The following is a 17,354-nucleotide window of genomic DNA, read 5'->3' on the forward strand; positions in this document are numbered from 1 at the left end:
ATAAAAAATTACAATAGGAAATATAGACTGTAAGAAAACATTTTTTTGTGGTTTATTTATCTACAGTTGAGGAGCAACATTAAAAAGTCTTGAATTCAGTAAAAAAAGCGCATTTTCTATGTAAAAATTACAAACTATTTCCTAATTTATAGCAACTTGAATAAATAAATACTGATAAATGCAATTTTAGGCTTAATTTTCTTTATATACATAAAAGAATGCAACAGGAACAGGTTAAAACAGTGATTCCCAACCCTCGAACGGGGCAGAAATAAAGAAATACACGCGCTAACTTGGATTATTTCCGCTTAGTTTATTTTCTGATCCTGACAGAAGTATTATTTTTAAAAAACTGCCAGATTCTGTTCACAACATCCATCTTGGTCACGTGACTTAAAGCGGCTACCTGGATTGCTAAGCTAGTAGCCAAAAGATTAAAAAAAGGGAAATACGGACAAAACTGGGAGTCTTCCTCAACATACGGAATTATTGAGACAATTTTCATGTAGCAGAAGTTGCTCTAGCTAATAAACGGCGACAAACTCTCGACTGTTTCACATAAACAGTTAATAAAGTTGGAGACATAGTGGATTTAGGTTTATATTATATTTTATTTAGAAAATACCACTTTTATGACGGTTGTGTCATTTTATTTTGCTTTATTTTTCCATCAAACCATAAAAGTCTGATGTAGCTGAAGCTAGCATCCGGTTGTTAGCCTCCACTTAAACTAAACTTTTTGTAGTATTTTATTTAAAAATAGATTTTCAGAAACCGGAAGCTTAAAAACCTCGAAGCGACCCGTGAAAATATAGTCTAATTTAAACCGGTTCATGTTAAAAGCACTAAAAACACAATTTTTTATCAGAGGCGAACTATTAAAAAAAAACCTGTTTCCATCATTTCTTCGTTTTCACTACAATGCTTTTAATAAAAAGAAAATCATGTTTTTGTGAGTTGATCTCACCTCCCAGTTGATTGATACACAGGTGTTACTCGTAAGAGTGATAAGTGGCGCCCCACACTGGCCAGGAGGTCCCGCTGCGGTGGTTACCTCAGTCACCTCAGAGAATGGCCCAAACTGCAGGAAACAAACAAAAAAGAACCATTAAAATTAAAGTAAATGCATTCATTTGTTTTAGCAAAAATGGCTGCAGAGAAAAAAAATGTAAAAAGTTGTCAAAACTTTCCTGATTATTGTGAATTCATTACAGCAGATTCAGTAAACCACATATGCAAAAAAAAAGGTTATTTCATGTCTATCTTAAAAAATGAATCAGTTCTTGTTGAGTTATCATTTTAAATGCTCCATCAAATCCTTTTTAAGGTTTGTTTTCACTCATAACCCCATAATGGTGGTAAATTAATCACTGACGTCAGCAGCGTTCCTCTAACGCCCATGGATTTCCCTCTGGGAATCGTTCACTTTTGCCGTTTTTATTTCTATTTTTTGCTTTCACGAAGGATGCTTCCTGTCAACCGGCGGCTTCCTCACCCCTGCCTCGTTTGCGGCTCTCAGCCTGAAGCTGTACGTCGCTCCGGGGAGCAGGCTAGCCACCGTGCACTGCAGCTCCAGGCCGTGGTACACCTCTGCGGGAGTGGCGTCTCCCTCACTCATCTCCAGGCTGTACACGCACTCTTCACACACCCCTTCACACACAGGAGAGTCTGCAGGTACAACAATAATGCAAAAAAACAACAATTTAGTGTCAGATTACTTAAATTAAGATGAAATCAAAACCAAATTTGATTATTACAGGTTTATTCTAGAATCTTCTAAAGATTGATAATTATTTTCTCTGCTTCATGTTGCTCGCAAAGTACTAAATGATGAAAGCATTGGGGAAAACCCTTCAATATATTCCGTCTGACCTTCAGCTGCAGCCAATAATTGCAGCGGCGCTGTCTGAATTTGAGCTGATTAGAGAAACGAGCAGCTGCATGAAGCCGGTTAAAGAAGCAACTTCCTCGCCGTTGCCGGCTGCCAGCCTTTTGGCTGCCAACAGATAACCGTACCAATCTGCAATAATGGGCTGACATTAGGCGAGTTAAACCACATACGGGCGTAGTTTGGACATCTAATGAGCTGAATTGGGGCTCAATTAAGACGAAACATGGTTGACTTCACTTCCGGCCAGAGAAACAAATTAGGCTTCCAGAAGGTGATTTAGCTCGCCGAATATGTAAAGGTTTGATGGAGCACGGCATCCCCGTGTTCTCTACTCACCCCACTCTAGCTGCACTTCCTTGTGTTTGGGTTTACCCACAATCCTTGGCGGCTTGCAGGGACCTGGCGGAACACTTAAAGTGCGGACCGGAACGCTAACGGTGCACTTCAGGAACAGAGAGAATCAGCAGTTAAATCTGATCCTAGAGGGGAGATCTTTTGCTTTGGAAGTAAGCGGGAGCGTGTCTCACCTGGCTGTGTCCGCCGGTGGAGATGCTACACACGCGCAGGCGGTAAAAGGTCCCGGGTGTCAGTCGCTCACACACACATTCTGTCGCTGGACCACTGTATGCGACCTCCCACTGGTTTTCTGCACAAACACATGAGAATAACTGCCCAACTGTTTGGAAAAATGTGCACATTTCTGCTTTTTTTGCACATATTTCTGCAGATACATCGACTGCTTTTGCAGGAACTGCATCAGACGTGGTGCTACGTCGTTCTAGGACAGTGGTCCGGTCCGGATCGGACCGGTACCGGGCTACAGACAAAAAAATAAAGAAATACATTTGATAACTAGTGCTGTCACAAACAATTATTTTAATAGTCGACTAATCGCCGATTATTTTATCCGATTAGTCGACTAATCGGGTCATTCGCAAACTGGATGTGAAGCAGACATCTTGACCATCATTAGCCGATATAGATATACAGCATTACCTGCGATAAAGCTAATGCTGTAAGCTGAATTTGGCCGCTGAAGATGCTGAAATTGATAGATGAAAATGCTGAAGCTGATAGCTGAAACTGCTAAAGTTGATAGCTGAAGTTGCTGAAGCTATTAGCTGAAAATACTGAAGCTAATAGCCAGCTAAAATATTAGCTAAATGCCAAATTAGCCTAAAATCTGAAAAAAGCCTAAATTAGCCAAAGCAGCTAGCATGCAGCTGAAATATTAGCTAAACTCCAAATTAGCCTAAAAAAAGAAAGTATCCTAAATTACCCAAAACAGCTACCACAAAGGTGAAATATTAGTTAGAATCCAAATTAGCCTAAAAAACAAAAAAATGCCAATACGAGCCAAAATAGCTAGCATGTAGCTGAAATATTAGCCAAACTCCAAATTAGCCTAAAAAATCTTAATAAATGCCAAAATAGTCCAAAAAGCTAGAAGAATGTTATTATAACTTTCAACTTTACTACATTCTGACTCCATATCATATAAATTAACGACTAATCGACAATTAAACTAGTCTGACTATTTTAATAGTCGATTAGTCGTCGATTAGTCGACTAATCATGGCAGCTCTATTGCTAACAAGGAATATTTCAGTTTTTTTCTGATCCTAAAGGAAGTTACAGGTTCTGTTAATTTGTGACTTGGATTGCTAAGCTAGTAGCCAGAAGCTAACAAAAACCAAACAATAAAAGCGGTTAGCTGGATTGCTAAGCTAGTAGCCAAAAGCTAACAAAAACCAAACAATAAAACATTTTTGAAAAGTTTCTTTGGGGAGAAAAAAGTCAGCGAGAAAACCAAAGAAGAAGAATCTATTTACACACAAAACCAGGAATCTTTCTCGACATACAAAATTATTAAGACAGTTGTTCTCAAGTAGCATGTAGCACTAGCAAATACGCGGCGACAGACTCTCGACTGTTTCACACGCAGATAATAAAGTTGGAGACACAGTGGAATCACATTTATATTATATTGAGAAAATACCAGTTTTACGACGGTTGAGTCATTTTAATTTGAATTTATTTATCCATCTCACCTTAAAAGTCTGAAGTTAGCATCCAGTTGTTAGCCTCCACTTTGATGGATACAAGGGTATCCATCCTGTTACAGGGTAATCAAACCCGAAATCAACTTTTTTATGGCTGTTGACCTCTATAAAATCGGGCTTTAAATGCATTTTAAATTTTTGACAAATTAAAATGAACTTGTTTAACTCTTGAAAGTATTGTCAAGAAGCGTCTGTGTGTTGCCCCCTACAGGTTGAATCGAGGTATTACAGTTGTATTTTGTGATTGGTCAACGTCTGCTGCAGATCATGACGTTGGATTTTCACATTTTGGCTGTGGGTGGAGTCAGCCTAAAACTGCTCTGTTTGGTTACCCTTTAAAGGGAAAATCTTCATCAAAAAGTTCAAACACTTTACGGAGAATGAAGATTAAGTAAAATAAAGTTCCTGATTTACAGCAAGGCTGAATTATAGACATCCGTTCAGCACAGAAAATGTTCCTTTGTGTTGATAAAATACCAAATGAATGAGGATTTATATAAAATAATCAAACTTTTTGCCCTGAAAGATAATAATAAAGTGTTAAATTGGCATAAAAATAATAATAATATTGTAAAAATTTAAATGATTGCTTTATGGAATTATTTCAAATCAGAAATGACTTCTACAAAATAAACTACTTTGTTTCATTTAATCTTCATAAAATCTTATAAACTCAATTTTTCGTAGCAGCATTTTATTTTGAAAATAGATTTTCCATCTTAAAAATGCAAACTTCAGCCCCGTTTGGACCAGTCCCTAAAAATAAAGTTGAATTTAAACTGACTCATGGCCTGGAGAAGGTTGGGGACCACTCTTCTAGGATACCATTTAATTAAACTGGAGAACATTTGGTTTCCAGGTAAATTGAAGTAAATGAGCTTCAGCTTTTCTTCCAAGAAAAAAAAAAGAAAAACAGTCTAAACGATCAAGAAAAAAAAAAGAAAAACAGTCTAAACGATCAAATTAGTTGCTGTGTGGTGAATAAAAGGAGCTCCTGAATGAACCTCCGTACCTTCAGAGCTTCCCTCTGAGACTTCCAGCAGGTACGAGAGAGCTTCTGCGCCGCCGTTGTCCTGGGGCGGGTCTGTGGGAGCAGAAGATTAAATGAAAACGTCTTTTTCTTGTAGGTTTCTTTAAAAAAGGACTCGTTTGAGCAGGGTACCCCATGTGACGGTGAAAGCGTAGGGCGTTGGCGCGGTGACACGGGGTGTAGATGGAGGGCCTGGCTTGTCTGGGTTGGTGGTGCACACCAATACTTCACTTGGACTGCTCCTTACCTCCATGTTTGACGCTATGAGCTGCAGGAACAGAGAGATTAGGAGATGCAGTGAACTCAGGACAATCTTCTTTTTGCACTATTTTGGCATTTACTAAAACATTTTTGGGCTATGTTGTCGTTTTTTTAATTATTATTATTATTTTTTTTTATAATTTTATTTTCGAACAAGAAAAACAAAAAGTAAAAAACAGACAAACAAAAATATAACAATGCAATTTATCCCACAATCAATCTTGAATGCAACAAAATATGTTCAGAGTCTGAAAAAGGGCTTTGGATGAAGCTAAAAGCTCATCAAGTTTAAGCCCGTTTGTTCTTTTTCAGCCCAAATCAAATATACAATGATCTCATTGACTATACTGAGCAACATTAACAAAAAACAGAATAAATCTGATTCATGAAAAGAACAGCGAATACAATTATGTACATTTATATATACACTAACTCACATATAAACATATAACAATCAAAATATTTTATCAATGTCTTCATTTTCATTAATTATATTATCATTGATTAATATTTTTATTTTGTATGTAAGTTTAGCTAATATTTCAGTTTTAAAGTTTTTTAGGATGTTTTGGAGTTTAGCAAATATTTCAGCTACATGCTAGCTGTTTCAGCTAATTTAGGCTTTTTAAAATGTTTTAGCCTATTTTGGAGTTTAGCAAATATTTCAGCTACATGCTAGCTGTTTCAACTAATTTAGGCTTTTTAAAATTTTTTAGCCTATTTTGGAGTTTAGCAAATATTTCAGCTACATGCTAGCTGGTTTAGCTAATTTAGGCTTTTTAAAGTTTTTAGGATGTTTTGGAGTTAGGCTAGTGTTTACATGCTACGTAATTTGCCTAATTTAGGATTTTTTTCTGTTTTTCGGGCAATTTTGAAGTTCAGCTCCTTTTCAGCTACATGCTAGCTATTTTAGCTAATTTAGGCTTTAAAAAAAGTTTTTAGCAATATGTTTTGGAGTTAGGCTACTGGTTACATGCTAGCTATTTTGGCTAATTTAGGCTTTTTTCCGTTTTTTTGGGCTATTTTGGAGTTTAGCTAATATTTCAGCTACATTATAGCAGTTTTAGCTAACCTAAGTTCTCTTTTTTTCAGGCTAATCTGGTATGTAACTGATATTTTAGCTGAATATCAGCTTCCCTGTTTTCAGCTATTAGCTTCAGCATTTTTAGCTATCAATTTCAGCATAATCAACTATCACTAGCATCTTCAACTATCAGGACTAGCATCTACAGCGGGCAAATTCAGGTTACAGCATTCACACTAGCATTATTCCAGGTAATGTTATATATCTAGTTCATACATTTGTTTTAAAATTTAAAAAAATGTAGTTTTAGAGTGTTCAATAAATGTTTATCCTGTTCGGCCAGCGACCAAAGGTGTGTTTTGGATTTTGGCCCCTTGTGCGATTAACTTTGACACCCCTGCTCTGTATATTCTTTCTTCCTCCTGAGCAGCTTCATCGAACACATCTAGAGTCGTCAAAGACGTCTGCGCTCACAGAGATGTGCTACATTCAGTCTCAAAAGGTTCCTCACGTTAGACGCAGTTCTGATCAAAGGTTTCCGATGAACCGAACAGAGCTCTCCTCTTGATAAATAGCAGCTGAATTGCCTCGTTTCCCACGTTAAATTGCAGCCAATTCTCTGGTGGCAGCTACAGTGCTACTGATGGATTCTGGGTAACCACTCTACAGTTTGTGTTACTGAAAAGACTTTGCATCCAGCTGGATAAAAAGCATTAGTGACAGAAAAATGAAGTGATAAAAACACTAAAAAGTAAATATATTTTCGATGTCAAAATTCTAGGTTTGAACTACATTATATTTACTACAGTGGTATGTAAAAATGAAGACTCACCCTGAATTTATACTGTGTACTTCTCTTCAGGCCTTGTACAGTACAGGTCAAGTTTTCTCCAGTGTACTTTGGATGAAAGTCGGTTCCCTGGAGAGAGGAAAAAAATCTGGTTTGGTTTGGATTTATGACTTTTTTTAACCATAATATGTCAAAAATATATATATTACTTTTGATTCAGCAAAAAATATTTAAGAAAAAAGACAGAAGTCTATTGTGGCATTGAAACTAAAAACTTGGAACTGGAAAAAAAAGATAAAAAAAAAGTAATGAAGGGATTTTATTATCTTATAGTGTTACATAAATATATAACAGAGAAGCTCCAACAATTGTTCTGCTTCTCCTGGAGGGCGTTTCAGTTTGGCCACTAGGTGGCGATCACTCTATAGCATTACAGCTTATTCCAGAAGAAAAAGAAAGTATGAGTAAAAAATTTAGCTTTAGACCACAAATGGTTACTTTAAAAAAATATTTCCTTAAAAGATTTCTGAGAATTTATATCTGTGAGTTTATAAAGATGTTCATTTAGTCAGAAATGTATGTTTAGGTTGACCGATTGTTAGCATTAGCCATCCTCTGTGAAATCCTATTATATATTAGCATCAAGCTAGCAGACGTTAGCATTATGTATTATTAGAAAATAATTTATTTTAGTTACTTACAGCTTTTTTTCAGCAGACAATCGTTATTTTTGGTTTAATATATTAAATTTAAAAAGGTAGGGAAATGTTCTATTATTTTCAGGGAATCTAAGTACAGCCAGGACTATAAAAAAAGTAGTTTTATTTACTGTAATGATAAAACCAGCTGAAGGCCTTGTGTGTTTACCACAGTGACAGTTTTATTCCTGTGTTTACGGCACTCACGCTGTTGTCCTCCTGCATCTCCAGCGTGTACTTGAGCTGCTCTTCGTTGGAACTGCCATCGGGGCGCGCCCACTCCAGGGTCACCCAGGACACCCCCGCCCTGACCAGCCGTGGTGCCAGGGGCAGAGCGGGCAGCGTGCCCACGGTGTAGAACGCCACGTCCGAGCTGAAGCCGCTGCACAAACGACACTGCAGTTTAGAGACAGGCGGACGTGTCCGCTCCACTTTGAGTGCAGAGCCGGAGGAGATGAGGTCGAAATGAAAGGGAGTGTTTATTTTGGCGGAGCTGAAACCGCGTTTGAGGGTGAGGACACCAGCTGAATCAAAAGTGGAGGAAGGGTAATCTACACGCGGGAAAAGAAACCTCTGCAATTTCATCCTCTTATCAGGAAAGAGAGTAATTAAGAATATTTTTGTGAAAGCTCCTTCAGCCTTTACATTTAAAGCAGGCTAAAGGTTGATTTGACCTTTCTTTGAGTCTCTTTCTTTCTATCATGCCAACATAATAAGGTGTGAGAGAAGAGGAGAGGGCTTGACAATACTTCTATCACAGCGGTGCATAATAAAGTGCTTAAAAAAGTTACATCTTTTCTCCCTTCATGTCTTATTGAGGTTATGTTCATGCTTTGTCATTTGCTTGTGTGTAGAGCTCCCACGATTAGTCGACTAATCAACGACTAATCGACTATTAAAATAGTCAATGACTAATTTAATAGTCGATAAGTCATTACTGTATATTATATGGAGTCAGAGTGTAGTAAAGTTTAGTTTTAATGGCATTCTGCTAGCTGTTTGGACTATTTTGGCATTTACTAAGATTTTTTAGGCTATTTTTAGTTTAGCTAATATTTCAGCTTCATACTAGCTGTTTTGGCTAATTTAGTTTTTTTCGTTTGTTTATTAGGCAAATTTGGAATTTAGACAATATTTCAGCTACAAGCTAGCTATTTTGGCTAATTTAGGCTTTTCTTTGTTGTTTTTTTAGGCTAATTTGGAGTTTAGCTATTATTTCAGCTTCATGCTAGCTGTTTTGGCTAATTTAGTTCTTTTTGTTTGTTTTATAGGCTAATTTGGAGTTTAGACAACATTTCAGCTACAAGCTAGCTATTTTGGCTAATTTAGACTTGTTTGTTTTATAGGCTAATTTGGAGTTTAGCTAATATTTCAGCTACATGCTAACTGTTTTGGCTGATTTAGTTTTTTTGTATGTGTTTTTAGGCAAATTTGGAGTTTAGACAATATTTCAGCTACATGCTAGCTATTATCGCTAACTCAGGCTTTTTTCAGTTTTTAGGCTAATTTGGCATTTAACTAATATTTCACCAACATGCTAACTGTTTTGGCAAATTTAGGCTTTTCTTTTTATCTTTTGGCTAATTTAATTTTTTTTCCCCATTTTTTTTAGGAAATTCTTAAGTTTAGCAATTTTTTTCAGTAACATGCTAGCTGTTTTTGCCAACCTAGTTTTTTTTCTTTTTTTCCTTTCAGTTTTTTGGCTAATTTGGCATTTAACTAATATTTTAGCTCCCTATCAGCTTCAGCGTTTTCAGTTATCAATTTCAGCATCCACAGCTATCAGCTCTAGCATCTTCAGCAGCCAAATTCAGCTTACAGCATTCACACTAGCATTATCACAGGTAGTGCTATATATCTAGTTTTTATTTAGTTTAAAGATAATGATGGTTAAGACGTGTGTTTACATCCAGTTTGCACATGACCCGATTAGTCGACTAATTGGAAAAAATGATCGGTAATTAGTCGACTATTAAAATAATTGTTTGTGCCAGCACTACCTGTGTGTATAACACATGCATGAATGGGTGGCAGTACCTGGTGCCAATGTCGTTATGCGCCGCCACTCTGAACGTGTAGCAACAGGCGGGGAACAGCCGCGTCACCCTATGATGTCTCTGATTCCCAAAGTAACATTCTCTGAAAACATTGTTCTTCTTTCCCTGGGGAGGAGCCAAAAAAAAAAGGTGAGAAACCGGAGACGCCGCGCCGCTCCATCTTTCAGGAATTAGTTACCTCGTCCCACTCCAGCAGGTAGTTCACAATTTTGGATCCGTTGTCGCCTGGCGCCTGCAGGGTTCAAGCGAGGACAGCGAGACACAGGAGAGATTAGGCGAGGTTGAAAGACTTGACAAAATACCCGCTGTGCTTTCATGATCAACCTCATTTCCTGTCTGAGGTGATTGATGCTCCTCTTTATCAGTGGCAGAGTGAGCAGATAAAAATGGGGGACTTGTGCAGCAGAGGTCAGCGAGGATGCAGAGATTAACTCTGATAGCATCATGAAGGAAGTCAAAGTGTCTATTTAGATGATAAAAATCAAGCAGCGAGCAGAAAAACTGAAAATCAGGAGTTTATTTTTGGCTAGTTATAATATCTCATCAAACTTAAAATAAGACAAGACCAGAAACTTTTCAGATTTAACACCTTGTTTTAAGACATTAAATAATTAATATCTTGAAAAATTTTATCTTGATAACATTTTATTTTAAGTAATATCTATAAAAAAACTATTTTATACTCATAATGTACACATAATATTGACAACTTTATTTTATAACATGACATTTTTGTTTTATTTTAATTGGTCTTAAAATAAGGATAGTTGGGTGTTTAAAATAGTCGATTTTTTTAGGAAAAAAACAATTCCTACAACAATAATTGAATGCTAATTTAGTAAAAAGATCTTTGTTTCAGGAAAAAAAATATTTTCCTGTCTTGCAAGAACAATATTCTTATCAAAAAAAAGGTTTTTCAACAGTCAAATAATCGGAGTTTAAGAAAACACGTCATTCAGACACTATTTTTTTGTAAAATAAGAATTCTGGGTAATTTTTTTGGAGTTTAGAATGTGAGTAAATATACCTACTTTAAATATATTACTTTTTTCATAACATACACTTGCTTGATGAAATAATATTTCTAATTATCAGAGCTAAATACCTAATTATGACTGTTTATAGCTAATTTTAAGAATTAAATTTAGTCTTAAAAGAGAAAAAGTCACATTTATTTGAAGAAATCTTACCAAGACTAATTCTATTCATTCTATTGACAGATTATTTCACTAATAAGGTAAGATGAAGGTGATCTTTGGAAAGAAAAAATCTCCATGGAGAAATCCCAAACTCGTAAAGAATGGAAAAAGAGAATGTTGGGGATCAGAGCGCAGATGGAGAAAGACTAAACTGCAGGATGATTACGACATCTATAAAGACGATACAATACAAATAAACTTGCCTTGCATAATAACAAGAAAAAATGTTTTTTTTTTTTTAAACCTGGGACACATTTACATAAAGCTTAAGTCACATGATGTCATCACTGACATGAGTGAGCGCTTGTACCTTCCACTGTAGGCTGAGTGTGGTCTTAGAGCGTTGGGACAGTTTCGGGGGTAACGGGACATCGGGGACGCTGCAGTGCGTTGTGAAAGAACCGGGCTCAGAACATGACCCCCGAACAGAGTTGTACACCGCAGACACCCTGAAAATGAAGCGCATGATACATTATAAGCAACATTCATCAGCAACATGCATCACTGCTTATTACTACTATGTTTACTTCATTGAAATGATCATATGCGAGAGGGTGTATTTTATTTTGAAAGGAATTCATGTGAAAAAAGGCAATTGGACTGTTGTAGCTCTTAAAATTGGATATATTTGGGCATAAAAGTGCTTATAAATGTTACTTTAAGGATGAAAAGCTCATTTATTGAGCAATACCATCCGATTTTAAGACACAAATGTCCTATTAACAGATAAATATACCTAAATAGTAATTATAAAGACCCGTCTAATCCATTATTTATGAAATTTAAATTATTAAAATGTTATGATCTTGTTAACTTTAATATTTTAAAATGTATGTATGGTGTGAATGTGAAATGTCTCCCTCCAAATTTACTAAAAAGATAGAAAAATACATTAAAACAGTAAAATCAATGACTTTAAATCTATCTGGTATCAATAAAAACTGCTTGATGTTTGTAATTGTAAATTTGTTTTCTTTATTTCCCAATCTTCTCTTATTGTATATTAAATCAGAAGAATGTTTTGTGTTTTTCTTTCTTACTGTTTGATTTATTGATTTGTTAAAAGGGGCAGAAAATATTCTTCTTTCTGTTCCCTTTTCCTGATTTGAGTGTTTTTCTATCATGTTTGAGTTTACAAGGTTGTGTTGCATATTTTTCCTTTAATGGAATAAAAATTAAATGTAAAAATAAACAAATATGTGCATCTATAGCTAATTTTATGACATATTTGTCTTTAAAGGACAGGACATCTGTACTTATTCTAAGAAATCCTACTTTTATTTGCATTTTTTCACTTATATCAATAGAAAAACATCTTGAATTCTAGATCTTTTTGACTTGTTTTAAAAATGTCACTTTTTTGGTGCAAATTATGTGAGTGTTTAGTAGAATTCTGCCCCCTTATATGCTTGAAAGTATGTATTGATCTAATCTGAACAGCCTCTGGTTTTTCACAAATAAGCACCTTAAAAAAACCTCAGCAGAGAAACAAAAAGAGATTTTTTCTCACCGGACGTGGTAGTCTGTCGCTGGCCTCAGGTCTTTCAGATGATATTCCAACTCTTCACCACTGAGAGACAAACAGAAAAGACCAAAGACTGAAATATGTGCAGATCTAAATCGCAGCCTTTTGTCCTTCAGCCAAGCCCAGACGCTCACCTGTAAATAAGCCGATACTTTCCGTCCTTTCCCTTATCCGACAGAGAGACCTCATAGGAGCAGGACACCGGCATCCCATTACTATGCCTGTTCACCAGCCCAGCTGGGGGGGCCCACGACAGCCGAGCAGCCCGCGCCTGAATATTGGTCACCTGTCAAAAAAACGAATAATTTTTTACCTTCATTTCTGTGCAAAAGCTCAATCCACTTCAATACAATGGATGGAAAATTCAATCATTTTAAATATATATATATATGTATTAATGAAATCCAATATTCTATTTTCTATTTGAGAATCAAATTAAAATTCTGTTCAGCTTTTTATATAGGAATCCTAAAGTTCAGCCTCTGTTCAGCTGAAAACAGCAGATAAACTGCTTCTAAAGTGAAATTTTGACAAATCTGTTGATGTTTTGTTGAGTCATAAATCAGATAAAAGTGATTAACGCGATGACTCTTTTCCTCTCCAGCTCGATGTTCAAATCCCTCCACCAGAAAAACAGGAAGGAACCAGGAAAACGACATACATAAGGTAGGAAGCGGTCCAAAAACCGAAGGAATTTTCCCATTTTCTGCCTCCTCTTTTGCTCTCCATCTCAAGAGAGATTAATGATTGCATTACAAAGGTCACAACATCCAGTGAAAATAAACACCAATTTCCCAGCATGTATGTTTGTGCACGGAGTATCAATCACAGCCATATTTATGTGGGAGGGTTTTAATGAAAAATCTGCCCCTTTAGCTCGAAGCTAAAGTTCATCCTCTTTGTTGATTTGTTATTGTTTATTGCTGGATATTAACAAAAAAAGCAAAAAGATTCTATTATAAATGTGTTTGCTCACACATAAATATAATTCCAATTTAAGAGTGTCACGAAACGGTAATTAAACTCCTTCACAGCTCATACCGAGGCCGTGTCAGCTCAGGGGTCATCTGAGGCCGGCTGACAAATTTCTGCAGCGCGCTCATCTTTTATTTTGCAATTTCTGAGTCTGTCACTGCTGCTTTTCCATTTCCACCCGTTACAAACTATGTCAAAGTGTTCAATTGCACGGCCTGCTGGCCGGGCTCCTAAACTGTGAGCGAGCAATTCCTCTTTAGCAAAGCACGTCTGCTCCCGCGGCCTCATTCATTCACATTCCCACCAGGAGGAGGAATAACAGCTTCTTTTTACAACTAAAGTGAATGATGCGATGCTGCCCTCTAGTGGCGGCTTCAGGAATAGCATGGAGTTAAAATGGTTTGAGGATTCGCAAAAGTATTGCAAAAGTACTGTAGTTTTCACACTTGGAGCACCAAAAAACAGGTCCTGTTCAAAAACCTGGATTAAATTATGCTTTTGATGGTAAAGAAAAAATTAAAATGATTTCTGATTTGTGAAAGTTTTATCTAATTTGTAAAAAAAATTGAAGTAAGAGGATTTTTATTTTATTTTTTGGGTCTTTTACCACATAAGAAAAGGCCCTGTTCAAAAACCACTGCACCTAGACTGCTCAGACCTGGATTAAATTATGCTTTGGATAATAATGAATACATTAAAAACAGTTTCTGATTTGTGAAAACATGTTTTTGATTTGTGAAAATGTGAAATAGCATGATCTTTATTGCATTTTTCACACTTAGACCACTTAATATAAGGGTCCTGCTCAAAAACCGTTGCGCCTAGACTGCTCAAACCTGGATTAAATTATGCTTTGAATAGTAAAGAATACATTAAAAACTATCTCTGATTTATGAAAAAAAAAATTAATTGGGAAAATGGGAAATAGGACAATTTTTATCGCATTTTTGGCACTCCGACACATAAGAACAAGTCCTGTTCAAAAACCGCTGCGCCCAGACTGCTCAAACCTGGATTAAATTATGCTTTGGATAGTAAAGAACACATTAAACACAGCGTTGGATTTGTGAAAGCTTTCTTTGATTTGTGAAAATTTAAAATTGGATGATTTTATCCCGTTTTTCCACACTTAGAACACATAAAAAAAGGTCCTGTTAAAAAACTGCTGAAAGTGAATGATTTTTTTGCATTTTTCACCAATCAAATAAAGGTTTCAGAAATCAGAAACCGTTTTTAATGTATTCTTTACTCTCCAAAGCATAATTTAATCCAGGTTTGAGCTGTCTGCGTCCAGCGGGTTTTGAACAGTACCTGTTTTTTGGTGGTCTAAGTGTGAAAAATGCGATAAAATCATTCTATTTCACATTTTCACAAATCAAATAAAGCTTTCACAAATCAGAGACTGTTTTCAATGTATTCTTTACTCTCCAAAGCACAATTGAATCCAGATTTGAGCAGTCTGGGTTCAGCGGTTCTTGAACAGGATGTTTTTTGGACGTGTGTAAAATACAGTGGAATGTTCCTTTAGTGCTCTCGTGAATCAGAAGCTAACTTCACTGTGGTTGAAAACGGTCCTCACCTACAGCTGCTATCATGATGCATTTAAATCACTGATAAGATGAGGTGGTTGGAATTGGGTGGACACAAACCTGTGGTTTCTCGATTGTAGACAGCATTTCTTGAACACGTTTCCCCTCTGAGTCATGATCTGAGGAGACAGAGAGGGCAAAAAAACAGCAATTAACATAGCGGAATAACTTATCAAAACTCATTATCCCAAACGGAGTTATGAGAAAGGCTTCAAAAGGAAGCTTCAGGAAAATTTGACAATCCTTGTGGGGAAATCTGAATTGGGCCGTAAATCCAACGTGAGAACAGAACGGGATTCTGACTGATTGGTTTAAGGGTTGAAACAGGAAAGAAAAACAGAAAAATTTCACCATACAAAGTTTCACAACAGATCCACATAATCAGTTTTGGCTTTGCTGCTGAAAACAGAGCTGTTAAATGACTAGAAGAGGCAGTTTCCCATTTCCACATGTTGTGTGCAAGAAATCGTCTGCACATTTTCTCCCAAATCTCAGCCAGCCTGGAATTTATTTAGGAAAAAAAAGACACTTCGATGCATTTATGAACTCAGATGTTTCAGTCTTCTGGGACGAAAATCATAGTAAAAACAAACTTTAGTGTCATGAAACGTGTTTTTCTGTACCTTACTCGTCTAAAACGTGGAAAGAAAAACCCAAAACATTACCCAGAATTCCACTGAAACGCTTCGTCACAGAATTTGACCAAATCACACCAGGATCACCAAAACAAAAAGATGACTCATGAATTAGGAATCATTTCTGAAAGAATCTGTTCCAGGAAATGATGACGCTGATCCTTCGCATTTATCTTTTTTAATCAGCTGTTGCTTCACCTGAGAATAATTATTCACACAAACATCTGACATCAGCGCGGCTGTTGCCGTTTTTCCACACAGCTTATTGTGTTCTGAATACAAACTTCATTTTATATGTTTACCAACAATAACAGGGAGAAACTTCAGCTCTATGAGTCAAAAAGGGATCATATTTCTTATTTGTTCTATTAGTTTTAATATATATTATGTATTTAATTTAATTTTATGCAATTACATGATTCAATTTTATGCTTTTAAGTAGTGCTGCCACAAACGATTATTTTAATAGTCGACTAATCACCGATTATTTTTACCGATTAGTCGACTAATCGGGTCATGCGCAAAGAGGATGTAAAACACATATCTTAACTAAATAAAAACAGATGCATAGTATTACCTACAATAATACTAGTGTGAATGCTGTAAGCTGAATTTGGCCGCAAAAGATGCTAGTGCTGATAGCTGAAGATGCTGAAAACAGTTAGCCAAAACAGCTCGCATGTAGCTGAAACATTTTGCTAAACTCCAAAATAGCCAAAAAAAACTGAAAAAAGTCTAAATTAGCCAAAATAGCTAGCATGTAGTTGAAATACTAGCTAAACTCCAAATTAGTCTAAAAAACAAAAAATATCTAAAATTACCCAAAATAATTAGCATGTAGCTGAAACATTTGCTAAACTCCAAATTAACCTAGAAAACTGAAAAAAAAAATTAGCTAAAATAGTTAGCATGTAGCTGAAATATTAGCTAAACTCTAAAATAGCCTAAAAACTGAAAAATCCTAAATTAGCCAAAATAGCTAGCATGTAGCTGAAACATTAGCTAAACTCCAAATTAGCCTTAAAACTGAAAAAAGCCTAAATTAGCCAAAATAGCTAGCATGTAGTTGAAATACTATCTAAAATCTAAATTAGTCTAAAAAACAAAAAATATCTAAAATTACCCAAAATAATTAGCATGTAGCTGAAACATTTGCTAAACTCCAAATTAACCTAGAAAACTGAAAAAAAACAAAATTAGCTAAAATAGTTAGCATGTAGCTGAAATATTAGCTAAACTCTAAAATAGCCTAAAAACTGAAAAATCCTAAATTAGCCAAAATAGCTAGCATGTAGCTGAAATACTATCTAAACTCCAAATTAGTCTAAAAAACAAAAAATATCTAAAATTACCCAAAATAATTAGCATGTAGCTGAAACATTTGCTAAACTCCAAATAAACCTAAAAAACTGAAAAAAACAACAAAATTAGCTAAAATTGTTAGCATGTAGCTGAAACATTAGCTAAACTCCAAATTAGCCTAAAAAACTGAAAAAAGCCCAAATTAGCCAAAATAGCTAGCATGTAGTTGAAATATTAGCTAAACTCCGAATTAGCCTAAAAACTGAAAAAAGCCCAAATTAGCCAAAATAGCTAGCTTGTAGCTGAAATATTAGC

The 17,354-nt window shown here is 35.8% G+C and overlaps 1 protein-coding gene across 3 annotated transcripts in view; it reads right to left on the reverse strand.

Moving 5' to 3' along the window:
* Nucleotides 1–17,354, reverse strand: part of fndc3ba (fibronectin type III domain containing 3Ba) — a 136,069-nt gene that overhangs the window by 24,776 nt on the left and 93,939 nt on the right. For all 3 annotated transcript variants that reach the window (XM_024268406.2, XM_024268429.2, XM_024268438.2), the window contains 14 exons: nucleotides 15,163–15,221; nucleotides 12,673–12,824; nucleotides 12,524–12,583; nucleotides 11,324–11,462; nucleotides 9,993–10,046; nucleotides 9,795–9,919; nucleotides 7,965–8,139; nucleotides 7,102–7,188; nucleotides 5,117–5,252; nucleotides 4,967–5,038; nucleotides 2,419–2,537; nucleotides 2,228–2,333; nucleotides 1,496–1,668; nucleotides 968–1,081 (listed from right to left, as the gene is read on the reverse strand). In XM_024268406.2, coding sequence (XP_024124174.1) covers nucleotides 968–1,081; nucleotides 1,496–1,668; nucleotides 2,228–2,333; nucleotides 2,419–2,537; nucleotides 4,967–5,038; nucleotides 5,117–5,252; nucleotides 7,102–7,188; nucleotides 7,965–8,139; nucleotides 9,795–9,919; nucleotides 9,993–10,046; nucleotides 11,324–11,462; nucleotides 12,524–12,583; nucleotides 12,673–12,824; nucleotides 15,163–15,221 — 1,571 coding nt within the window. The remainder of the gene's footprint in view (nucleotides 1–967; nucleotides 1,082–1,495; nucleotides 1,669–2,227; nucleotides 2,334–2,418; nucleotides 2,538–4,966; nucleotides 5,039–5,116; nucleotides 5,253–7,101; nucleotides 7,189–7,964; nucleotides 8,140–9,794; nucleotides 9,920–9,992; nucleotides 10,047–11,323; nucleotides 11,463–12,523; nucleotides 12,584–12,672; nucleotides 12,825–15,162; nucleotides 15,222–17,354) is intronic.

This window comes from Oryzias melastigma, linkage group LG22 (genome assembly GCF_002922805.2).
Source record: "Oryzias melastigma strain HK-1 linkage group LG22, ASM292280v2, whole genome shotgun sequence".
NCBI lineage: Eukaryota > Metazoa > Chordata > Actinopteri > Beloniformes > Adrianichthyidae > Oryzias > Oryzias melastigma.